The following is a 23,439-nucleotide window of genomic DNA, read 5'->3' as shown; positions in this document are numbered from 1 at the left end:
GAGAAAAAAGGTGGCAGGGGAGGGATCTCCAGCTGATTGACAGCCTCAGTTCTGCTCCTGTTAGCTGTGTGAAGGGGTTATGTACCTTCCCTCCAATCAACTCTTAGAGCTCTCTTCACTGAGCTCTGCAGACATAAAGACATGGATGAGCGAGTTTGGGGTGGAGGAACTTGACTGGCCTGCACAGAGTCCTGACCTCAACCCGGTAGAACACCTTTGGGATGAATTAGAGCGGAGACTGCGAACCAGACCTTCTCGTCCAACATCAGTTCACTGACCTCACAAATGTGCTTCTGGGAGAATGGTCAAACATTCGCATAGACACACTCCTAAACCTTGTGGACAGCCTTCCCCAAAGAGGTGAATCTGTTATAGCTGCAAAAGGTGGACCAACTCAATATTGAACCCTACGGACTAAGACCGGGGTGCCATTAAAGTTTATGTGCGTGTAAAGGCAGGCGTCCCAATACTTTCAGTGATATAGTGTATATGTGCCAGCTTGTACCAATGTAACAATGCTCAATGCCCAGTTGATGCCCCTTCAAGATGGAAAACACTGAAGTAGACACCACTACTCCAGTGATCTCCACATGCTTCTTGGTCTGGTGTTGTGTGGCGGTACTTTTTTCAAGTATTTGATACCGATTACTGATATTTTTTTGTTTATGACATGACAGTGGCACTAATATGCAGCAGTGCCAGTAGTTTTTAATTTTTTTTGTTATTTATTTTTATTTTTTTACAATGCTTTCTTTTTTGGGGGAGGGAGAGTGGATGGCGTCAGTGTTTTTTTTCTTGATTTTTTTTTTACAATTTAACTTTTAAATATTTATTACATTTTTATTTTATTAATATTATTTTTATTAGCCCTTTTGGGGGGGGGGGGGCCTTTGGTGAGATATCAGGGGTTTAAATAGACCCCTGACATCTCCCTTTTGAGACAAGGAAAGGGACTAAGGACACAGATTCCCCAGTCCCTTTCTCAGCATCCTCAGCTGCACTGAAAATGAATGGACAGGAGACAACGGGTCCTCTCCATTTATAAAACTGAAACATCGTAAACAGAGTTTACGATACTGAGTTATGAATGGACAGTCAGTGATCACTGACTCTGTTCATTCAGAAAAGGAAGGAGCTGGTAAATGACAGATTTATTGGCTCCTTCCTCCGCTCTCCATCCTGACAGATCTGGGACAGTGGGGGGACCGGAGGAGGAGCCGGAGAGCCAGGGAGGACACAGAGGGGGACCCGGAGGACAATACAGATCATTACCCGGAGGAGGCCACATGGGACACAGGGAGCACAGAGGGGGACCTGGAGGACACAGGGGACAGTCGGTGCTGCGGTGGGGGGGGGGGGGCAGTTACAAGAACTGATCTCCTTGAGAGCTGCGGGAGGGAGAGGAGAAGAAGCGGCTGTCAGAAAATCTATACGGGGAGAAGGGTGCTTATAACTGCCCCCCACCGATCATCTCTGAGGCTGTCCAGGTATCGGATTATGCATCAGAGCATTTGGAAGGGTACAAGTACTCATGCAAATGCTCGGTATTGGTATCAGTGCAACCCTACTTATGACTTTTCAAAAGGATGGACTAACCCTTTAAAAACTGTTCACTTTAGTTACAAAATTGTGCATGGCCATAACAATTCAGCTTATAAAAGCCACCACAGAATATATCTACATTTCTCTTTAAAATGATTTACTTCACACCAGAGAAATATATATATATATATAAAAAAAAAACTGCTCTCTTGATTGACTTTTCTACTGTGCAAAAGGATATTTTATCCATTTCTAACACTTCCCGCAATCTCATCATGAAAAGGATGCTTGACCACATGTAGTCTTTGGTGTCTAAGAAGGTTTCTTTTATCGGCAAAACATTTCCCGCACTCCAGACAGGAAAAAGGACGTTCACCTGTGTGGGTCCTCTGGTGTGTAATAAGGTGTACTTTCTCTGTGAACCTTTTCCCACACATTGAACACGAATAAGGGCGTTCACCTGTGTGACTTCTCTGGTGTTTAAGCAGGCGTCCCTTCCGTGTGAAACACTTCTTACATTCTGAGCATGCAAAAGGACGTTCCCCCGTGTGGATTCGCTGGTGTATGAGCAAGTATGCTTTGTCGATGAAACATTTCCCGCACTCTGGACAGGAAAAAGGACGCTCGCCTTTGTGACTTCTCTGATGTCTAAGGAGGTTCACTTCCTGAGTGAAGCTTCTCCCACAGTCTTGGCATGAGAAAGGACGTTCGCCTGTGTGGGTTCTCTGGTGCGTAAGAAGGTGTCCACTTGAAGTGAAACACTTCCCGCACTCTGAGCATGAAAAGGGCATTTCGCCGGTGTGCCTTTTCAAATGGGTAATGAGGTGTCCTTTCTGTGAGAAACATTTCCCGCACTGAGGACATGAAAAGGGCTTCTCACCGGTGTGGATCCTCTGGTGTTTAACAAGACCTGATATTGTTGTGAAGGACAACGGGCACTCCGAACATGAAAAAGGCTTTTCTCCAGTGTGAACTTTTTGATGTCTAACGAGGTAGGACTTGGTTGCAAACGGTTTTCCGCACTCGTTGCAGATAAAGGGCTTCTCTCCGCTGTGGGATCTCTGGTGCGCCACAAACTGCGATTTTTCCATAAATGATTTTTTGCACTGGGGACACGAGAAGGGCTTCTCCCTGGTGTGATATTTCTGGTGTTTTTTGAGTTGCGACTCTGCCGTGAATAATTTCTCGCACTCGCTGCAGGAGAAGATCTCCTCGCCGGTGTGGATTCTCTGGTGAACACGAAGTTCACATTTTGTTTTCAAGGATTTCCCGCACTCCGAACATGAGTAGGGCCACCCTCTGTCCTGATGTGGTTCAGGTATGACCTGTGCTGATTCGTGAGTAGAAGTCTTTTCACCTTCTGAATATAGAAATGGACCCTGGTGGGTGTGCGACCTCTGATGTACAAGAAGATTGGACTTCTCACTAAAACAACATTTAGTACAAGGAAATGCATTCTTCTCTCCAGCTGTACCTGTATCTGGATTATTGGAAGAGTCATTATCAAGATTAGAAGGATGTTGTAATCTAACTGCACTTAGATGGATATTTGGGGTAGCACTGTGTGATCTTTCAGGAGATTCCTTGAGATTTGAGGGATCCATTGATCTGTCTGCACAGTAATGTATGTGATACATGCTTGGAGTTATAGGGGCTACTCCTGGAGAAAACTGTGCAATGTTATCATTTTGGACTTTATGGTCTGGAGGGAATATTAGATGTTCCTCTGAGAAATTCAAAATACGGCCATCTGTGGAAAATAATAAATTAAATCAAAATCTATTATTTTTCCATGTCTAACAGTCATGGGTCATGTAGATCGGTCTAGTCGTCAACACTTTTATAGAACTTGGACAAGGAAAAGGGAGCAATCGTCACACTGATATAAATAGTACAATGCGACAAAACCAATCATGGCACACAGCATTGGTGTGTGTACACTAATAACATTTGTATTGGTGACAAGTGGATCTACCTGCCTCTCATTTGTTGAGAACATGACATTACGTTGAGGAATGGAGATGGACCTTTCATACTGTAAGGTGTACAGTATCTCCTCCTCATTTGTTGGGAACATGACGTTATATTGAGGAATGGAGATGGACCTTTTATATGATGTACAGTATCTTCTCCTCATTTGTTGGAAACGCAATGTTATATTAAGGAATATATTGAGGAATTGAGATGGACCTTTGACATGGTGTACAGTATCTCCACCTCATTTGTTGGGAACATGACGTTATATGGATGGATGGAGATGGACCTTTCACATGGTGTATAGTATCTCCTCCTCATTTGTTGGGAACATGACGTTATATTGAGGAATGGAGATGGACCTTTCATATGGTGTACAGTATCTCCTCCTCATTTGTTGGGAACATGATGTTATATTGAGGAATGGAGATGGACCTTTCATATGGTGTACAGTATCTCCACCTCATTTGTTGGGAACACAATGTTATATTAAGGAATATATTGAGGAATTGAGATGGACCTTTGACATGGTGTACAGTATCTCCACCTCATTTGTTGGGAACATGACGTTATAGTGAGGAATGGAGATGGACCTTTTATATGATGTACAGTATCTCCTCCTCATTTGTTGGGAACACAATGTTATATTGAGGAATGGAGATGGACCTTTCATATGGTGTACAGTATCTCCTCCTCATTTGTTGGGAACATGACATTATATTGATGAATGGAGATGGACCTTTCATATGGTGTACAGTATCTCCTGCACTCTTAGCCCTTGTACACACGGTCGGACATTCTGACAACTAAATCCGTTGGATTTTGTCCTATGGATTTTGTCCGAAACTGTTGCATACACACGGTCAGACAAAGTTGTCTGAAAATCCGATCGTTCAGAACGTGATGACGTTATTTCATTACGACGGGACTACGTTCAGGCTAGTAGCCAATAGCTTTGGTCTAGGAATTTGATCTGAGCATGCATGGTACTTTGTCCGATTGGAATTCTCTACACACAATCGGACAAAGTCCGATCGGATCACGTTGTCGGAAAGTTTTATAGCCCAGCTGGAAAACTTGGTCCGTCGGATATTCCGACGGAAACAGTCCGATGGAGCCCACACGCGGTCGGATTATCCGACAACACGGTCCTATCGGACATTGTCCATCGGAATATCCGACCGTGTGTACAAGGGCTTAGAGAACATGAAGCATACTGATCACTAAGTTGATAAAACCATTAATAGTTTTCTACTGCAAGACAGCTGACTCTGTGTCGATTGTATGGTAGATACTCACAAACACAGAAAACCTCACTATAGAAAGGCAACATACCAAAAACTTCTACTGCAACTGACTATATGCACCATTATTTGCCCAGAGTGCAAAGTTTTGGAAATGTTATCAGCCACTTGCCAAAAATATATTTGTATATCCGTATCAACAAAAAGTATACTGTAAATAAATGGCCAAGTGTGAGTTGCATTCAGTGTTAATGGCTCACCTGTGTGGATATCGAGAGAAGATTCCTTCCCTTTAACTGTCAGGATGATTTCATCCTCTCCAGCAGACAGATGATGACCCCTCACATATGCCTCTTCTTCCTCTTTAATGTCGATAATTTCTTCATCCTAAAGCAACAGAAAGATAAATGGAAAGGCCAGTATGGTGGCCTGTAATTATGGGTGGAGCCCGGTGGAGTATATAACCAGCCCGTTCGCCTGGCTCCCTTGTCGGTTCCGGTGCGCGATATCTGATACGTCAGAAATCAAGGGCCGACTATCCACGTGACTTTACAGTGAGCCGGGTTCGTGAGTTCCTACGTTTTCGTCCGCCTCGTGTCGACAAAGCCTTGTCGTTCGTCAGCGTCCGTCTGGTTGCCGTCTGAGTCGCTATACTCTAATCGAAATTTTCCGTTGTCGTACAACACGTCTGGGCCGGCTGTCGCAGGTAGGGCTTCGGCACCCTTTTCGTTTCATGTGTTATTAAGTCACGTAAACTAGATTCCTGAACTCACGAACCACTCACTCTAAATTACACGAACGTCTTAACTGCGACACTTGTATTCGATACCTCATGTCACTACCCCTTCCTTCGAAGAAGTCGTTGTCACCTTTTCGGTACATGTCGTTCGTGCCAACAGGCACTTCGTTTCGTAGCACGTCATTGCTAAACCGAACGACTCATTTCATTGTGTTCGAACCGATCGAACCGTTTCGAAATCGCAGCTGTCTGCTTGTCACGCTGAATTGAGCAGTCCGGGCAATGTCAATCTCAGGTTGTTCAAACCAAAAAAAAAAAAAAAAATCATTTCATACCGTTTGTACTATGTCCGTCATGTCATTTCTTTTCATGTCAATCATTTCAGTCATTTCAATCATGTCAGTCGGTTATGTCGGATCATTTCATTTCTGCCATTTCTAACCATGTTATCATTTCTGTCACTTATTACGCTCCAATCCGAATCCCATCGCATTCCTTATGCATCGATTCGTTCTGGTGCGCCCAGCTGCACGCCTCATTTCAGTACCCCCCCCTTGCCTGAGCTCCACGTGGCAGGGTCCCCCCCCCCCCTGCCTGAGCTCCACGCGGCGGGGTCCCCTCCCCCCCCCTGCCTGAGCTCCACGTGGCGGGGTTCACCCCCCGCCTGAGCTCCACGTGGCGGGGTCCCCCCCCCCCCTGCCTGAGCTCCACGTGACGGGGTCACCCCCCGCCTGAGCTCCACGTGGCACGCCCCCCCCCCCTGCCTGAGCTCCACGTGGCGGGCTCCGCCTGAGCTCCACGCGGCAGGCCCCCCCCCCCTGCCTGAGCTCCACGTGGCGGGGTTCACCCCCCGCCTGAGCTCCACGTGGCAGGCCCCCCCCCCCTGCCTGAGCTCCACGTGGCGGGCTCCACCTCCGCCTGAGCTCCACGTGGCAGGCCCCCCCCCCCCCCCCTGCCTGAGCTCCACGTGGCGGGGTTCACCCCCCGCCTGAGCTCCACGTGGCAGGCCCCCCCCCCCCCCTGCCTGAGCTCCACGTGGCGAGGTCCACCTCCGCTTGAGCCCCACGTTCTATGTGCAATTTGCATTGGAAACAAAAAAAATGGGGAAAGGGAAGGAAAAGGAAATTTTTCATCTGCGACGCAACCAAGTCACGTCTCTGTCGCCATATGCACGTTATTCTAAATTCGGTTGTCTGCTCGTTTCATTTATGTAGCTCGTTTCAGTTATGTCTTTCATCACATTTTCCAGTCTTACCTCCACGATTTAGCTAGACATCTCTCTGCAGGTATAGGAGTCTCATACAAACTTACCTTCATCTCCTCAGATCAGTCGAGTTTTCAGTAGGTCCAACCTGCACCGGGTCGGACGGTGCCTCCTTAGGTAAGAGAATCTTCTGGGAGGGAGACGCTCACAAGCGGTAGTATCCTTCTCTTTAAAAAAAAAAAAAAAAAAATGTGTTTGCTCAGGAGTCTCCTACGAGTCTTGTAATCCATGTCACCCTCTTAGGTTCCGTATAGGAGAAAAACCCAGACCCAAGGATTAATAGACTCACCAAGCCTGGATTTTGCCACCATGTCCCAGGCTGGCAGCGAGGACTACACGGCTCCGTTGTCTCCGTCTCTCGTCTCAGAGAGCGGCAGCCAAAGGTCCTTCTGAACATGGACCATTCCCAGGCTGACAGCCGAGTTGAGGCGTAGGGGTGTACCCTTCCCAGCTACAGTCAGAAAGGCCGAGCTTTTCGGGCTCCTCTTTCCTCCCCCAGCCGCGGTTGAGGATAGTGCCCAGCAGGCCTCCCTGGGCTCTATCGCTGCTTCCATCACGCAGCTTCACACGCTGGTGTCATCCCTGACGACCTCAATGTCAGAGGTTCAGAGTCGGGTGGCTCTCCTCGAGACCCGCCCAGTCGTTTCTCCTCCTATACCAGCTTCACAAGCAGTGGAGAACACCAGCGCAGGTACCCCCGGGTGTACACCAGTAGTGTACCCTTCTCATTTAATATCAGCCAACATCAGGAAGGACATCCTAGAGGGCAAGGACGTCAATCTGGCTTCACTCCTGATATCCATTCATGAGCTGGCAGAAAACAAAGCTTACACTTGGGGGGACGTGTCGGTGGTCCTCAAAGCCAAAGACCCCAGGCTGGACAGGAAGCTTTCGGTCACCGAGTTCACCTTGGCCTTCGGCATGCTGAGGGATGTCATCTGCTCGGCCTCCCCCGGCAGGAGGGAGGAACTGGATCGTTACCTCCACGTGGTAGTTGACCTGGGGTATAAATACGGCGGTTTTTCATTTTATGACTATCACCGCTCCTTCCCCGCTAAGGCGGCCGCCAGGCTCTCCCAATTTCAGATACCTACGGATTGGAGTGTCTTGGACACCGAGTTGTTCTGCCGACACTTCGCAGGGCTGCGGTCTCCCCTTTGTGCCATTTGCCAGTCGGCTACTCACACCGCAACTTGGTGTGCCAGCTCAGTGGCAACCCCGCCCGTAGACGGTCCATCGACCTCAGGTACTGCCCAGGCCCTACCGGCGCCGGTACGCTTGCCGAAGACGGATAAACTGGGGCGCCCGGTCAAGACCTTGGGAGGCGCAGCCATCTGTAACAACTTCAACAGCGGGTCGTGTAATTTCAGCCAGTGCAGGCTGCTTCATGTATGCTCACGATGTCATAGAGCTCATCCCAGGCTCATGTGCGAGGTCAAGCAGGCTAGAAAATCTTGACTAAGCCGGGTCAACGTGTCGTGGCTCAGTGTCTACCTCGCCAATCATCCCACCCCCTCACTTGCCACCTACCTAGTTCAGGGCTTTACTCAGGGCTTTCATACAGGACTTATCTCTCTCCCTCACCTTACACACGAGTGCCAGAACCTGCGGTCAGCAGCCACGGACGTACAAGCCATCGACCAGCTATTACGGGCAGAGCTAGACCGGGATTTCATCATAGGCCCTTTCACGAAGCCCCCATTTAACACCTGGCGAGTCAGCCCTATTGGGCTTGTCAAGGGCAAATTCTCCAATAAACTTAGGTTGGTCTACGATTTGTCAGCGCCTTATTCTTCCTCTGTCCCCAGTCTTAATTCCCTTATCCCCTCTGAGGAGTTCTCCCTTAAATACGCATCCGTAGATACGGCCATCCAGGCCATTCTCAAGTCAGGCACAGGAACATGGCTCTCCAAGGCCGACATCTCGGACGCCTTCAAGCTCCTTCCTATCCATCCATCTCTCTGGTGCTGGCATGGCATCAAATGGAGGGAGCTCTACTATTTTGCCACTAAGCTAACCTTCGGGTCCAAGAGTAGCCCCTGGCTCTTCGACTCGTTTGCGCAGGCTCTCGCATGGATCTTGCTGCACGTAGCCCAGTGCCAGGGAGTCATACACTATTTGGATGACTTCCTGCTGGTCGAGTCACCTGGCTCCCTTCCAGGGGATCTGGATAAACTAAGGGTGGTCTTCAATAACCTTAACGTCCCTATTGCTGAGCACAAGGTGGAGGGCCCTGCGCAGGCAATCACCTTCCTCGGGGTCAGCTTAAACACCAGCACTATGCAGGCCAGCCTCCCCCCGGATAAACTAAGCCGCATCAGGTCGGTCATGAGGGACTTCACCCGCACCAGAACTTGCACCAAGAGGCAGCTACAGTCCCTTCTCGGTATGCTTAATTTTGCTATGCGCATCATCCCTCAAGGTCGCGCATTCGTATCGCGCCTGTTAGTCCTTCTGTCCCATTCACAAGACCCGGAGCACGTCCTCAGCCTGGACCCCGCAGCTATAGCAGATCTTGCCATGTGGGAGGAATTCCTGACGTCCTGGAATGGCGTGTCCCTGTTCATTCCCTCCGTGTCCTCCTCGTCACCGCAGGTCGTGACCGACGCAGCGGCCTCCACGGGTTTTGCGGCAATTTTTGGCCACCTCTGGCTCGCAGCCCCTTGGCCTCCTCAGATACTGGCAATTCCGGGCTTCACCGAGACGTCCTCCCTATTCGAGTTGTACCCCATCGTAGCCGCTGCCCACACGTGGGGCCGCAGTTGGTCCGGTCAAACAGTGACCTTTTCAACGGACAATCTCGCCACTGCGGAAATCATTAACAAAGGCAGGTCTAAGTCTCTGGAGATTATGTCCTTCCTGCGGCGACTGGTCCAGCTCTCGTTATTGTTTCAATTTAATGTTCATTGTGCCTTTATCCCCGGTAAATGTAATCGGGCAGCGGACGCCCTCTCCCGCTTTAACTTAGTTTCCTTTTTTGATCAGGTGCCCGGAGCCGGACCAACGTCAGCAGCTATCCCGGACTGGTCTCAACTGACCCTGGATTAACCCCTCACCTAGTAGCCGCAACTCAACTCATCAATCACTCCCTCGCAGACAATACCCGCAAGGCCTACCAAACAGCCTGGAGGGCCTTTAACCGTTTCTTAACATCTCACTCCACAGAGACCTCCCGGGTCAAGCAAGTCCTGGCCTTCATTGCCCATTGCCACTCGGACTTGGCGTTATCCTTTAACACGATCCGGCTATACCTGGCCGGGGTACAACATTTTACGTCCCTCCAGGACCCTGCCGAACCCTCCTTGTTCACTTTTCACGCCATTCGGGCCGTCATGCGCGGCATCCAGAAACGCCAGCCTACGGCCTCCCCCAAACGCCTGCCTATCACAGGAGACGTTTTCAGAAACATGTCTGATATTCTGGCCACTGCACCTTTCGGACTCCACACTAGTATCATTATACAAGCAGCCATACACCTGGCCTTCTACGGCTTCTTACGGCCAGGCGAGTTTACCTCCAGTAGCCCCTCAGCTCGCACGCTATGCAAGCACCACCTGGTCAGGCACGGAGACCATTTCATCCTACATATAGCAGTATCCAAGACGCAGCAGCTTGGCCCAGGTACAGACATACATTTTTATAAAACTAACAACCGCTGGTGCCCGGTCGCCATTCTCACCCGCTTGTTGACCCTTCTGGCCGATCAACCAGGAACTGGCCCGCTTCTGCCATTCCACGGTAAGCCACTGAACGCAGCCCAGTTCATGGAGCATGTCAGGATACTCCTGGGCATCCTTCACCTCAATCCGGCTCACTACTCCGGACATTCATTTCGGATCGGAGCGGCTTCAACTGCCTCCCGCCAAGGGGTCCCGGTCCACGTTATCAAAAAGTTGGGTAGATGGAAGTCCACCTGTTTCGCCCGTTACATACCCAATCCGCAAGTAGAGATGGCCCAGGCCTTTGTCAAGCTCACCCAGTAACAAACTCGAATCAATAAAGGCATTCCCTACCTGTATGTTTTTGCCCCCTTATTTTGGTATACCCTACGTTAGGCCAGGGCACACTTTCAGGTCCGGTTCAAGTAAGCGAGTTTGTGTTAACCTTGTTTGTCATCCTTATCCGTATCGGTCAGAGGGCTCTGGGCCATAAATGGAAAGGCCAGTATGGTGGCCTGTAATTATGGGTGGAGCCCGGTGGAGTATATAACCAGCCCGTTCGCCTGGCTCCCTTGTCGGTTCCGGTGCGCGATACCCACCCACCCATCCCCTGTCAGGGCATTTCTCAAGCATTATACTCCTCGGGCGAGTACTCATTTCACTCCATTTCATTTTCATTTCATTTAATTACTCATTTCTCTATCAAGGGTATGCCCCCTTATTTTGGTATACCCTACGTTAGGCCAGGGCACACTTTCAGGTCCGGTTCAAGTAAGCGAGTTTGTGTTAACCTTGTTTGTCATCCTTATCCGTATCGGTCAGAGGGCTCTGGGCCATAAACAACATAGTGAAAATGTATTGATTTTGAGGCCTCATACAGAGATATATTCCTGAATGGCCCATCACATTTAGCTTCATGATTTAGAGGCATTAGTAAAGGAGCAGAATCCCACATTTCTGGCCCTGTAGACCTTTAAAATGCAGCACCTGAAAAGCACATGTAAGCACATGTTTTTCAAGCGTGTTTCTGGTGCTCCTATTAAAGTATATAGGGCCAACAGTACATAACTCAGAAGCTCATGCAGGTTTTCCAGATTTACCACATCATGAGGGATGGTGTGATCTTCCTGTATAGAATCCCAGGGATACAGAGAACATTGACATCTCTCTGGTGGATTCCCATTACTGGATCCATCTGTAGGAAACACACACACTGACTGAATACATTGTTTCTATGTGTTTATCAGATGATGGGGGATCTAGGTGGAGCCTCCGTACTGCTCTCTCCTTTACAATAAAGTCTCCTCTTACCCGGTGATGTGAGGGGCGGCCGATCCTCCATCATGACGTCCTTGTAGAGATCCTTGTGTCCTTCTAAATACTCCCACTCCTCCATGGAGAAATAGACAGTGACATCCTGACACCTTATAGGAACCTGACACACACAATGATACAGTCACCATCCAGACACATCCCTTGTCTGTTACTGGATAATGTCCCAGAATTCCCGGCACCGCTCACCTCTCCTGTCAGAAGCTCACCCATCTTGTTGGAGACTTCTAGAATCTTCTGCTTATGTTCATCTTTAGAATTTGAGTGGGGAGGGGGTAGGATAAGGGGACTTTGGCTTTTGCACAATCTTGAGAATAAATTGTGATTTGCCTTCTTTCTGTTCTGCTCAAAAGATGTCCTCTTCACTACTGCACACTGCTGTACAATACAAAAATTATTATTAAAAGGTCAGAGTTCCTCATCCCTCCCATCATATGTGATTAATTAACATAGATGAGCGATGTGTTTATGCACTCCCAGAATCATCTTTACCTCTCCAGTCAACAGGTTGATAACCTCTAGCGTGTGGTTCAACATAACCTCACTCAAGGGATATGGCTTTTTTATAATGTGTCCATGACTGAAGGTCCTCGGATTCTCCATCATGATGTCCTTGTAGAGATCCTTGTGTCCTTCTAAATAGTGATGGCCGAACGGTTCGCCCGGCGGTCGTTTCGCGGCGAATTTCCGACTTTCGCCGTCCGCGGGTTCGAACGCCTTTTTCCGTCGTTCGCCCCGGCGGACTTACGTGTTTAATGTATACAAGAACTTTAACCTTTCGTGACACGTTTATCATGTGTTACAGGACAACCAATTGAGACATGACAGCTCATGGACACTTGGACATTCCCCCTAACCTATAAATACACCCGATCCGGTGGCCATTTTACATTCTTTCTTCTGTCACTGTAGGGAAAGGATCCTGTGTGGAGTAGGGACAGAGAAAACGCTAGCTATTTGGTACACAAAAGTTCTTTTCAGGACTGGTATAGGTGTTAGGTCAGCAGCCTGAGTTTCTTTTGTCAGTTTAGATAAAGGGACAGAGCGCTGTATGCTGCTATTTTAGGGACAGCTCAGCCAGATTAGTCTTTCTTCATCATCATCATCATCATCATCATTAGCTGTTACTATCAGGTCCACAAAAGAGCTGTTCCAGCTAATCGTTCCAGCCTACTCTTTTTTGCCAATTTGTATAGGGACAGGCAGGAAGCAGTGTGTCAGGCAGTGAGGATAATTTTAAAGACTTGCTGTTACTATTAGTTCCACAAAGGTTCTTTTCAGGACTGGTATCAGTGGTACGGTAATAGGCTTGTACACGTATAATATTCTTTCTTCCAAATATAGAAAGAATATTATACTTGACTGCTGCCCTTCTGCTGCAGTCTGCTAATCATTCACAACTCACTTGTTCCACAAAAGTTCTTATAAGGACTGGTAACTTGGTCTGTCTAGGGTGCTACGGTACATAGGCTTGGGTGCGGTACAGTCTGCTGTTCTGTAAGGACCGCTATCGGTCCACAATAGATAGGGTTGCCGTGCACTACTGCTGACCGCTGCCCTATACTGCAGCAGTCCTTCAGCGGTATAGGGACTGACGCACAGTCTGCTAAACACTAATACACAACCTGCTTGGTCCACAAAAGTTCTTATAAGGACTGGTAACTTGGTATAGGGTGCTACGGTACATAGGCCTGAGTGCGTTACAGTCTGCTGTTCTGTAAGGACCGCTATCGGTCCACAATACATAGGGTTGACGTGCACTACTGCTGACCGCTGCCCTATACTGCAGCAGTCCTTCAGCGGTATAGGGACTGACGCACAGTCTGCTAAACACTAACACACAACCTGCTTGGTCCACAAAAGTTCTTATAAGGACTGGTAACTTGGTATAGGGTGCTACGGTACATAGGCCTGAGTGCAGTACAGTCTGCTGTTCTGTAAGGACCGCTATCGGTCCACAATACATAGGGTTGCCGTGCACTACTGCTGACCGCTGCCCTATACTGCAGCAGTCCTTCAGCGGTATAGGGACTGACGCACAGTCTGCTAAACACTAACACACAACCTGCTTGGTCCACAAAAGTTCTTATAAGGACTGGTAACTTGGTATAGGGTGCTACGGTACATAGGCCTGAGTGCAGTACAGTCTGCTGTTCTGTAAGGACCGCTATCGGTCCACAATACATAGGGTTGCCGTGCACTACTGCTGACCGCTGCCCTATACTGCAGCAGTCCTTCAGCGGTATAGGGACTGACGCACAGTCTGCTAAACACTAACACACAACCTGCTTGGTCCACAAAAGTTCTTATAAGGACTGGTAACTTGGTATAGGGTGCTACGGTACATAGGCCTGAGTGCAGTACAGTCTGCTGTTCTGTAAGGACCGCTATCGGTCCACAATACATAGGGTTGACGTGCACTACTGCTGACCGCTGCCCTATACTGCAGCAGTCCTTCATTGGTATAGGGACTGACGTACAGTCTGCTAATCACTAACACACAACCTGCTTGGTCCACAAAAGTTCTTATAAGGACTGGTAACTTGGTATAGGGTGCTACGGTACATAGGCCTGAGTGCAGTACAGTCTGCTGTTCTGTAAGGACCGCTATCGGTCCACAATACATAGGGTTGACGTGCACTACTGCTGACCGCTGCCCTATACTGCAGCAGTCCTTCATTGGTATAGGGACTGACGTACAGTCTGCTAATCACTAACACACAACCTGCTTGGTCCACAAAAGTTCTTATAAGGACTGGTAACTTGGTATAGGGTGCTACGGTACATAGGCCTGAGTGCAGTACAGTCTGCTGTTCTGTAAGGACCGCTATCGGTCCACAATACATAGGGTTGCCGTGCACTACTGCTGACCGCTGCCCTATACTGCAGCAGTCCTTCATTGGTATAGGGACTGACGTACAGTCTGCTAATCACTAACACACAACCTGCTTGGTCCACAAAAGTTTTTATAAGGACTGGTAACTTGGTATAGGGTGCTACGGTACATAGGCCTGAGTGCAGTACAGTCTGCTGTTCTGTAAGGACCGCTATCGGTCCACAATACATAGGGTTGACGTGCACTACTGCTGACCGCTGCCCTATACTGCAGCAGTCCTTCAGCGGTATAGGGACTGACGCACAGTCTGCTAATCACTAACACACAACCTGCTTGGTCCACAAAAGTTCTTATAAGGACTGGTAACTTGGTATAGGGTGCTACGGTACATAGGCCTGAGTGCGTTACAGTCTGCTGTTCTGTAAGGACCGCTATCGGTCCACAATACATAGGGTTGCCGTGCACTACTGCTGACCGCTGCCCTATACTGCAGCAGTCCTTCAGCGGTATAGGGACTGACGCACAGTCTGCTAAACACTAACACACAACCTGCTTGGTCCACAAAAGTTTTTATAAGGACTGGTAACTTGGTATAGGGTGCTACGGTACATAGGCCTGAGTGCAGTACAGTCTGCTGTTCTGTAAGGACCGCTATCGGTCCACAATACATAGGGTTGCCGTGCACTACTGCTGACCGCTGCCCTATACTGCAGCAGTCCTTCATTGGTATAGGGACTGACGTACAGTCTGCTAATCACTAACACACAACCTGCTTGGTCCACAAAAGTTCTTATAAGGACTGGTAACTTGGTATAGGGTGCTACGGTACATAGGCCTGAGTGCGTTACAGTCTGCTGTTCTGTAAGGACCGCTATCGGTCCACAATACATAGGGTTGCCGTGCACTACTGCTGACCGCTGCCCTATACTGCAGCAGTCCTTCATTGGTATAGGGACTGACGTACAGTCTGCTAATCACTAACACACAACCTGCTTGGTCCACAAAAGTTCTTATAAGGACTGGTAACTTGGTATAGGGTGCTACGGTACATAGGCCTGAGTGCGTTACAGTCTGCTGTTCTGTAAGGACCGCTATCGGTCCACAATACATAGGGTTGCCGTGCACTACTGCTGACCGCTGCCCTATACTGCAGCAGTCCTTCATTGGTATAGGGACTGACGTACAGTCTGCTAATCACTAACACACAACCTGCTTGGTCCACAAAAGTTCTTATAAGGACTGGTAACTTGGTATAGGGTGCTACGGTACATAGGCCTGAGTGCGTTACAGTCTGCTGTTCTGTAAGGACCGCTATCGGTCCACAATACATAGGGTTGCCGTGCACTACTGCTGACCGCTGCCCTATACTGCAGCAGTCCTTCATTGGTATAGGGACTGACGTACAGTCTGCTAATCACTAACACACAACCTGCTTGTTCCACAAAAGTTCTTATAAGGACTGGTAACTTGGTATAGGGTGCTACGGTACATAGGCTTGAGTGCGGTACAGTCTGCTGTTCTGTAAGGACCGCTATCGGTCCACAATAGATAGGGTTGACGTGCACCACTGCTGACCGCTGCCCTATACTGCAGCAGTCCTTCAGCGGTATAGGGACTGACGTACAGTCTGCTAAACACTAATACACAACCTGCTTGGTCCACAAAAGTTCTTATAAGGACTGGTAACTTGGTATAGGGTGCTACGGTACATAGGCTTGAGTGCGGTACAGTCTGCTGTTCTGTAAGGACCGCTATAGGTCCACAATAGATAGGGTTGACGTGCACCACTGCTGACCGCTCACCTATACTGCAGCAGTCCTTCAGCGGTATAGGGACTAAGAGTTTTGTCACAGGGTCATTTAAAAAATGACATGCAGAGGAAGAGGCAGGCCCTTCCGCAGGGGTGGTAGGGGTAGGGCAGGAGCAACAGGCTTGAGCCAAAGTGGGAAGTTGCAGAAGGTGCGTTCAATTACTTTAAAGGATGCACCAGACTTGGTTGAGTGGCTCGCTCAGCCTTACTCTTCTGCACCCTCCTCATCCTCTCGATCTGCACCCTCTTCTTCACTCTCTGCTATGTGCACCCCCAAAGACACTACCACCAACAACACGACCACCACCACCACCACCACATACCTTCCGCTTGAGTCACTGGAATTATTTTCCGATCCATATCAAGAGGACATTTCTGATGCGCAGCCACTCTTGGTATTGGATCAGGAAGAGGAGGTAGCAACAAGCGCTACTCAGCAGTCTGACGCCAGTACCCAGATCAGCCCAAGGAGGAGGTTGGTCCCCGGTGTTGCTGCCTACTCCGAGATCTCTACTTATAGCGGTGGGGAAGGTGACGTTGATGATGACGTGTCTAGTGATGTCACGTGGGTGCCCACAAGAGAGGAAGAGGAGGGGAGTTCAGAGGGAGATATGGACCAGCAGATAGGGAGGAGAAGCAGCAATGACTTACATTGCACAGCAGGGACAAAGCAGACTGCAAATGTATCAGGAGCGAGTCATCGACCATGTACGGTCACATCTGGCGCTCCCAGGACACCGGCACATGGCTCCGCAGTGTGGGCTTTTTTTAACGTGTCCGCTGCTGACAATAGCGTTGCCATCTGCAATCTTTGCAGTCAACGCGTTAGTCGCGGTAAGCCCAATACTCACCTAGGGACGACCGCCTTAAGAAGGCACATGAGCAGCCATCACCGAGCCCAGTGGGAGCAACGGAACACACAAAGCCACACTGCAGGCTCTCACCGTCCAGCCTCGTCTTCTACTTCTCCTTCTCCTCTCTCCTCACAATTGTCCTCCACTCCACCTTCCATCACGCCAAGCTCACATTTTTCTGCAAAAAGGCAGGCTTCCGTGGGCCTAATGTTTGAGCGTAAAAAAATGATGACGCCGGATAACCCTCTTGCCCAACGGTTGGCGGCTGGCTTGTCAGAACTCATAGCCCGCCAACTACTGCCATATAAACTGGTGGACTCGGAGGCCTTTCGCAAATTTGTGGCCATTGGAACACCACAATGGAAGGTCCCAGGAAGGAAGTATTTCTCAGAGAAGGGCATCCCAGAGCTATATGGCCATGTTCAGCGGCAAGTGAATGTATCTCTGGCACACAGTGTCGGTGCCAAGATACATCTGACCACAGACACGTGGTCTAGCAAACACGGGCAGGGAAGGTATATCAGTTTTACTGCCCACTGGGTGAACCTTCTGACGGCCGTCAAGCATGTAACCCGTGGCACCCGTGTAGATTTGGTTTTACCGCCACGGATTGCATGCAGGCCTGACTCTTCTTCTCCTCCTCCTACTCCATCCTCCTCCCTCTCCTCCTCAGCTGCCTCCTCCTTTTCCGCTGCTAGCGTCTCTTCCACTGCACCGCCCAAGCTCCCCAGAACCTATTCCACATGCCAGGTGAGACGTTGCCATGCCGTGCTGCGTCTGTTGTGCCTGGAAGCAAAGAGCCACACTGGCCCGGCACTCCTTTCAGCTTTGCGTTCACAGGCAGATGAGTGGCTAACACCGCTCAATTTGACAGTTGGTAAAGTGGTGTGTGACAACGGTGCCAATCTGCTTAGCGCATTGAAACAGGGCAAAATCACGCACGTGCCGTGCATGGCACACGTCTTAAACTTGGTCGTGCAGCGATTCCTTGTCAAATACCCTGGGGTCCAGGACATCTTGCGGCAGGCAAGGAAAATCTCGGCCCATTTCAGAAGATCTTACACGGCCATGGCTCGCCTTGCTGACATTCAGCGGCGACACCATCTGCCGGTCAGACGTCTTATTTGCGATTGCCCGACGCGATGGAACTCAACCTTCTATATGCTTGATAGGCTGCTCCAGCAGAAACGTGCAGTTAACGTCTACCTGTATGAACTCTGCGAAAGAAACGGTTCTGGGGAGCTGGGTTTTTTTTCACCGCGCCAGTGGCTGCTCATGCGCGACACATGCAGACTTCTGCGGCCATTTGAGGAGATCACCAAACTGGTCAGTCGCAGCCATGGCGCCATCAGTGACATGGTACCTTATGCCTTCTTTCTGGAGCGTGCATTGCGTCGTGTCATTGATCAGGCTGTGGAGGAGCAGGAGCGGGAAGATGAGGAAGTCGCAATGCTGGATGAATTCCCAGGGGGGGCTACTCTATCTGAGACAAGTCAACAACAGGAGTCTGATGAGGAGTCAGAGGAGGATGGTGCCGGGGCGGATGAGCAGGAGCAAGAAGAGCATGCTTTAAACCTTTCTGGGATCCCTGTTGTGCGAGGATGGGGAGAGGAGAATGAAGAGGACGACATTATCCTGGATGATGAGCAGGAGCCAGGCCACCACACCGCTTCCACTTTAGTGCAAATGGGGGCCTTCATGCTCCAGTGTTTTAATAGGGACCCCCGTATAAAAAGCATGAGGGTCAAGGACCAGTACTGGGTGGCAACGTACTTAGACCCCCGGTACAAACACAAAATGGCGGAAATGTTACCGCCGTCGCAGAGGGCTGTCAGAATGCAGCACTTCCAGGCCTTGCTTCGAGAAATGCTGCATTCTGCTTTTGCGTGCGCTGGCAGAGGAGCAATTCCCACTCCCAGAGAAGGATTTGCGGGTACCAATCCAACAGCGCCTGCAAGAAGAGGCCGGTTTGAAGATGTGTTGGTGACTTCGGATATGAGGTCATTCTTTCAGCCGACCCATCGACAGGTGTCATCCGGATCCAGCATCAGGGAACGCCTAGACCGTCAGGTGTCCGACTACATTGGGTTAACGGCCGATGTGGACGCTCTGAGGAGTGATGAACCCCTAGACTACTGGGTGGGCAGGCTTGACCTCTGGCCAGAGCTTGCCCAATTTGCAATCGAACTGTTGGCTTGCCCCTCATCCAGTGTCCTGTCCGAAAGGACGTTCAGCGCAGCAGGGGGGATTGTGACCGATAAGCGTACTCGCCTAGCTCACCACAGTGTTAACTACCTCACATTTCTAAAAATGAATGAGGCATGGATCTCGGAGGAATTCAACACATGTGATCAGTAGACCATGTATATGTCTATAAACAATTTTTGGAATCAAGCACACAGACCTTCTTAATTCATTTGGCTCACTTCCCTGACCCAAAAAAGCACACCGTACTATATGCCCCTACCCTCCTCTTTGAAGAGGTTGAGCGGTGTCATATTTCTACTGGGGCTGCTTATTATGAGGGGTTCCCACCATCCCTGTGCTGTGCTGACTTCCTCCTGGGTGTTCTTATTATGAGGGGCTCCCACCATCCCTGTGCTGTGCTGACTTCCTCCTGGGGGTTCTTATTATGAGGGGATCACACCATCCCTGTGCTGTGCTGACTTCCTCCTGGGGCTGCTTACGGTGCTGCTGTCAGCGCTGTATGTCACGGAGCTGCTGTCAGCGCTGTATGTCACGGAGCTGCTGTCAGCGCTGTATGTCACGGAGCTGCTGTCAGCGCTGTATGTCACGGAGCTGCTGTCAGCGCTGTATGTCACGGAGCTGCTGTCAGCGCTGTATGTCACGGAGCTGCTGTCAGCGCTGTATGTCACGGAGCTGCTGTCAGCGCTGTATGTCACGGTGCTGCTGTCAGCGCTGTATGTCACGGAGCTGCTGTCAGCGCTGTATGTCACGGAGCTGCTGTCAGTGCTGTATGTCACGGAGCTGCTGTCAGCGCTGTATGTCACGGAGCTGCTGTCAGCGCTGTATGTCACGGAGCTGCTGTCAGCGCTGTATGTCACGGTGCTGCTGTCAGCGCTGTATGTCACGGAGCTGCTGTCAGCGCTGTATGTCACGGAGCTGCTGTCAGTGCTGTATGTCACGGAGCTGCTGTCAGCGCTGTATGTCACGGAGCTGCTGTCAGCGCTGTATGTCACGGAGCTGCTGTCAGCGCTGTATGTCACGGTGCTGCTGTCAGCGCTGTATGTCACGGAGCTGCTGTCAGCGCTGTATGTCACGGAGCTGCTGTCAGCGCTGTATGTCACGGAGCTGCTGTCAGCGCTGTATGTCACGGAGCTGCTGTCAGCGCTGTATGTCACGGAGCTGCTGTCAGCGCTGTATGTCACGGTGCTGATGTCAGTGCTCTGTATTACGGTGCTGCTGTCAGTGCTCTGTATCTCCTGCACCCTCTTGTTTGCCTACCCTGGTCCCTGACCTTCCCTCTCCTCCATTGCCTTCATTAGCTCCATAGTCCTGAATTGTCAGAACAATTTCCCAAATAAAAAAAAAATGCTTGTAGTTATCGATCCCAAATTCACCTCATACATGTATTATGCTATTGTCCAGGTGGTGGGACTACGTGCTACCCCCTAATAATTACCCCGTGGCCGCAAATTCGACCTAAAGGTTTGCGAAATTCGCCTCCCATTGAAGTCAATGGAGCCCGCGGCGAACGGTCGTTTTCGCGAACGTTTGTGCCCGTTCGCGTTTCGCGTTCGCGAAACGTCCCGTCGGAAGTTCGTCCATCACTACTTCTAAATACTCCCACTCCTCCATGGAGAAATAGACAGTGACATCCTGACACCTTATAGGAACCTGACACACACAATGATACAGTCACCATCCAGACACATCCCTTGTCTGTTACTGGATAATGTCCCAGAATTCCCGGCACCGCTCACCTCTCCTGTCAGAAGATCAATCATCTTCTGGATGACCTCAAGGATCTTCTTGTCATTGCTCTCAGAAGTTGCCAAAGGAGATGAAGGTAATGGGAAAGGGAAAGGCCCAAGTGGACAGATGATGGGTATTAATTCACCACCAAATGTTTTCCTCACTACTTCATAATCCTGTGTACAAAGAGATAGTAACAATTATTACTGTACAGTCAGGTTTGTATTTATAGTGATAAAAGTGATGGCTGACCCTCCCAGAATCCTCCTCCCCTCTTTGGTCAGGTCTGTGTTTTAATAACCACTTGACCACTGGGCACTTAAACCCCCTTCCTATCCAGACCAATTTTCAGCTTTCGGTGCTCTCACACTTTGACAATTTCTCAGTCATGCAACACTGCACCCTTATGAAATGTATGTCCTTTTTTTCACACAAATACAGCTTTCTTTTGGTGGTATTTAATCAACGCTAGTTTTTTTATTTTTTGCGCTATGAATCAAAAAATACTGAAAATTTGTTTTAAAAAAAACAAAACAAACATTGCTTCTGTTAAAATTTATTGCAGAGTATTGGCAGAGCATTACATAGTTTTGCATAGTACTGCCACAAAATGGGCACTGAGCAGCACTGTGGGCTGGATCTGTAGTGCCCACAGCGTTGCAAACGATCTCTCCCCTCTCCTCTCGCACTGTACCGATCGGTACAGAGAGGGGAGGGAGGAACCGGCGTCATGACATGATGCCGGTTTGTTTACAAGGGATTGCTCCGCCATTTGATGGAGCAATCACGTGGTAAACGGCCGCTATTAGCGGCCGTTTACTGGGATGCGCCGGGTCACAGAAGTTCCCATGTGCACACCCCATGGGGCACGCGGGAGCGCGATTCTGTGAGGATGTCCCATGGACGTCCACCCAGAATAAGCCATCTTTTGCTATGGCCCAGTCGGCATGTGGTTAATAGTAAGGATGAGCTCAGGCATGTTTGCATGTTCCACGTGCAGAACCCGCCAGGAAGTCAGCGCAGCGCTGCGCTAATCACAGGCAGTGAGACATTGCCCTGATGTGCAGCTGCAGAGACAATTTCTCACTACCTGTGAATAGCGCAGCGCTGTGCCAACTTCCTGGCAGGTTCTGCACGTGGAGCAATGCGAACACACCTGAGCTCATCCTTAGTTAATAGAGTGATGTCATGTGACCTCCCAGAATCCTACTCACCTCTCAGGTCAGGTCTGTGTTTTATTAATAGAGATAAGACACAATATTTAGACCAGACTATGGCTTCACATGCAGGGTTGCGGGCTGCAGTCGGGTAAGCTGAGAGTGCCTGTTACACTTTTTCACATTGCGCAAAGCCAGCACTAACAATCCCCCCCCCCCTGCACACAGAGACGGGAGAGGAGAGAGGGCTCGATCTGCTCCTCTTCCTCTTGCCCCTACCCCTTTGTGTCTGCCCACACTCCAATCCCCAGTGCTGTGCCTCAGAAAAGGAAAGTTGGGGCTGGGAATTTGAATTCCAGTAGCCTCAGATACATCTGGATGAGAGGTGATGACTGCCAAGGGGTGAGTGAGCTCACCATCCATCCCTGTCTGTGACTGAAGTCCCCCCCCCCCCTTCTCTCTCCTGCCTCTGAGTGAGTACACTAAGGTAAATCAGGGTTCTCAGAGCACCCCTTACATCAGAGTCTGCTCCGTACATCAGAGTTCCAGCTTAGATCAGGGTTCCCAGAACATCCCTTATGTTAGAGTCCCCATAGTTCTCCCTTACATCAGAGACACCCCCTCATGCAGTTTTAGGGGAACTCTGTGGACTCTGATTTAAAGGGGAACTCTTGTGCTTAATTTGATTAGAAATGTTATTTAATTGCAAAATATATGTATAGTTTATATTAAAAAAAAAGATTGCTGTGCGCCGCTAAAGTGTTCGGGTTAGACTTGAAGAAAAGGTGGCAACCATAGGGGGTAGCTGTGCTGTGATTGGTGTGTAGGATCTCACATGACAGGACAACCAGTAAGTTAGAAATAGAAAAATAAAGCACTATTGTAAAATAAATAGAGTCGTTTCTAATCCTACTACTGTTAACAGCAAGCAAGCTTGAAATAACTGTATGCCAGTTTAATAAATGGCTATAAACCAGAGGCTGGATAAATGTTTCTATATTTAGGATGTATCCGGTCTATAAACCAGAGGCTCTGGATGGACAGTTGGATAAATGGTTCTATATTTAGGATGTATCCGGTCTACCTCCTCTG

General features: G+C 49.4%; 2 protein-coding genes across 5 annotated transcripts in view; both read right to left on the bottom strand.

Annotated features, from left to right (window-relative positions):
• Positions 1-23,439, bottom strand: part of LOC143956176 (uncharacterized) — a 176,834-nt gene that overhangs the window by 21,003 nt on the left and 132,392 nt on the right. The window lies entirely within an intron of this gene.
• LOC143956211 (uncharacterized) lies at positions 1,715-22,129 on the bottom strand. 3 transcript variants are annotated; one of them, XM_077466380.1, is made up of 6 exons: positions 12,247-12,390; positions 11,944-12,132; positions 11,734-11,857; positions 11,523-11,617; positions 5,021-5,147; positions 1,715-3,292 (listed from the first exon to the last, which is right to left on the bottom strand). In XM_077466380.1, the coding sequence occupies exons 1-6, from the start codon at positions 12,358-12,360 to the stop codon at positions 1,785-1,787; spliced, it is 2,157 nt and encodes a 718-aa protein (XP_077322506.1). In that variant the 5' UTR covers positions 12,361-12,390; the 3' UTR covers positions 1,715-1,784. The 3 variants fall into 3 exon arrangements, with proteins under 3 accessions (XP_077322506.1, XP_077322507.1, XP_077322508.1); XM_077466381.1 differs by having other exon boundaries at positions 11,944-12,129; XM_077466382.1 differs by lacking the exons at positions 11,944-12,132; positions 12,247-12,390 and adding an exon at positions 21,199-22,129.

The sequence above is a fragment of the Lithobates pipiens genome, unplaced genomic scaffold (assembly GCF_037356315.1).
Source record: "Lithobates pipiens isolate NorthernLeopardFrog02 unplaced genomic scaffold, aLitPip1_a1.2 Scaffold_35, whole genome shotgun sequence".
Taxonomy (NCBI): Eukaryota; Metazoa; Chordata; class Amphibia; order Anura; family Ranidae; genus Lithobates; species Lithobates pipiens.
Note: the sequence above shows the minus strand (reverse complement) of the source record. Positions and strands in the feature narration are given on the sequence as shown.

Coding starts and splice junctions, on each gene's coding strand:
- LOC143956211 (XM_077466380.1), bottom strand. CDS start 12,360: ATGATGGAGAATCCGAGGACCTTCAGTCATGGACACATTATAAAAAAG. Junction 11,618..11,733: donor GCCGCCCCTCACATCACCGG/GTAAGAGGAGAC, acceptor TGTTTCCTACAG/ATGGATCCAGTAATGGGAAT. Junction 5,148..11,522: donor ACACCATCCCTCATGATGTG/GTAAATCTGGAA, acceptor CTGTTGCTTTAG/GATGAAGAAATTATCGACAT.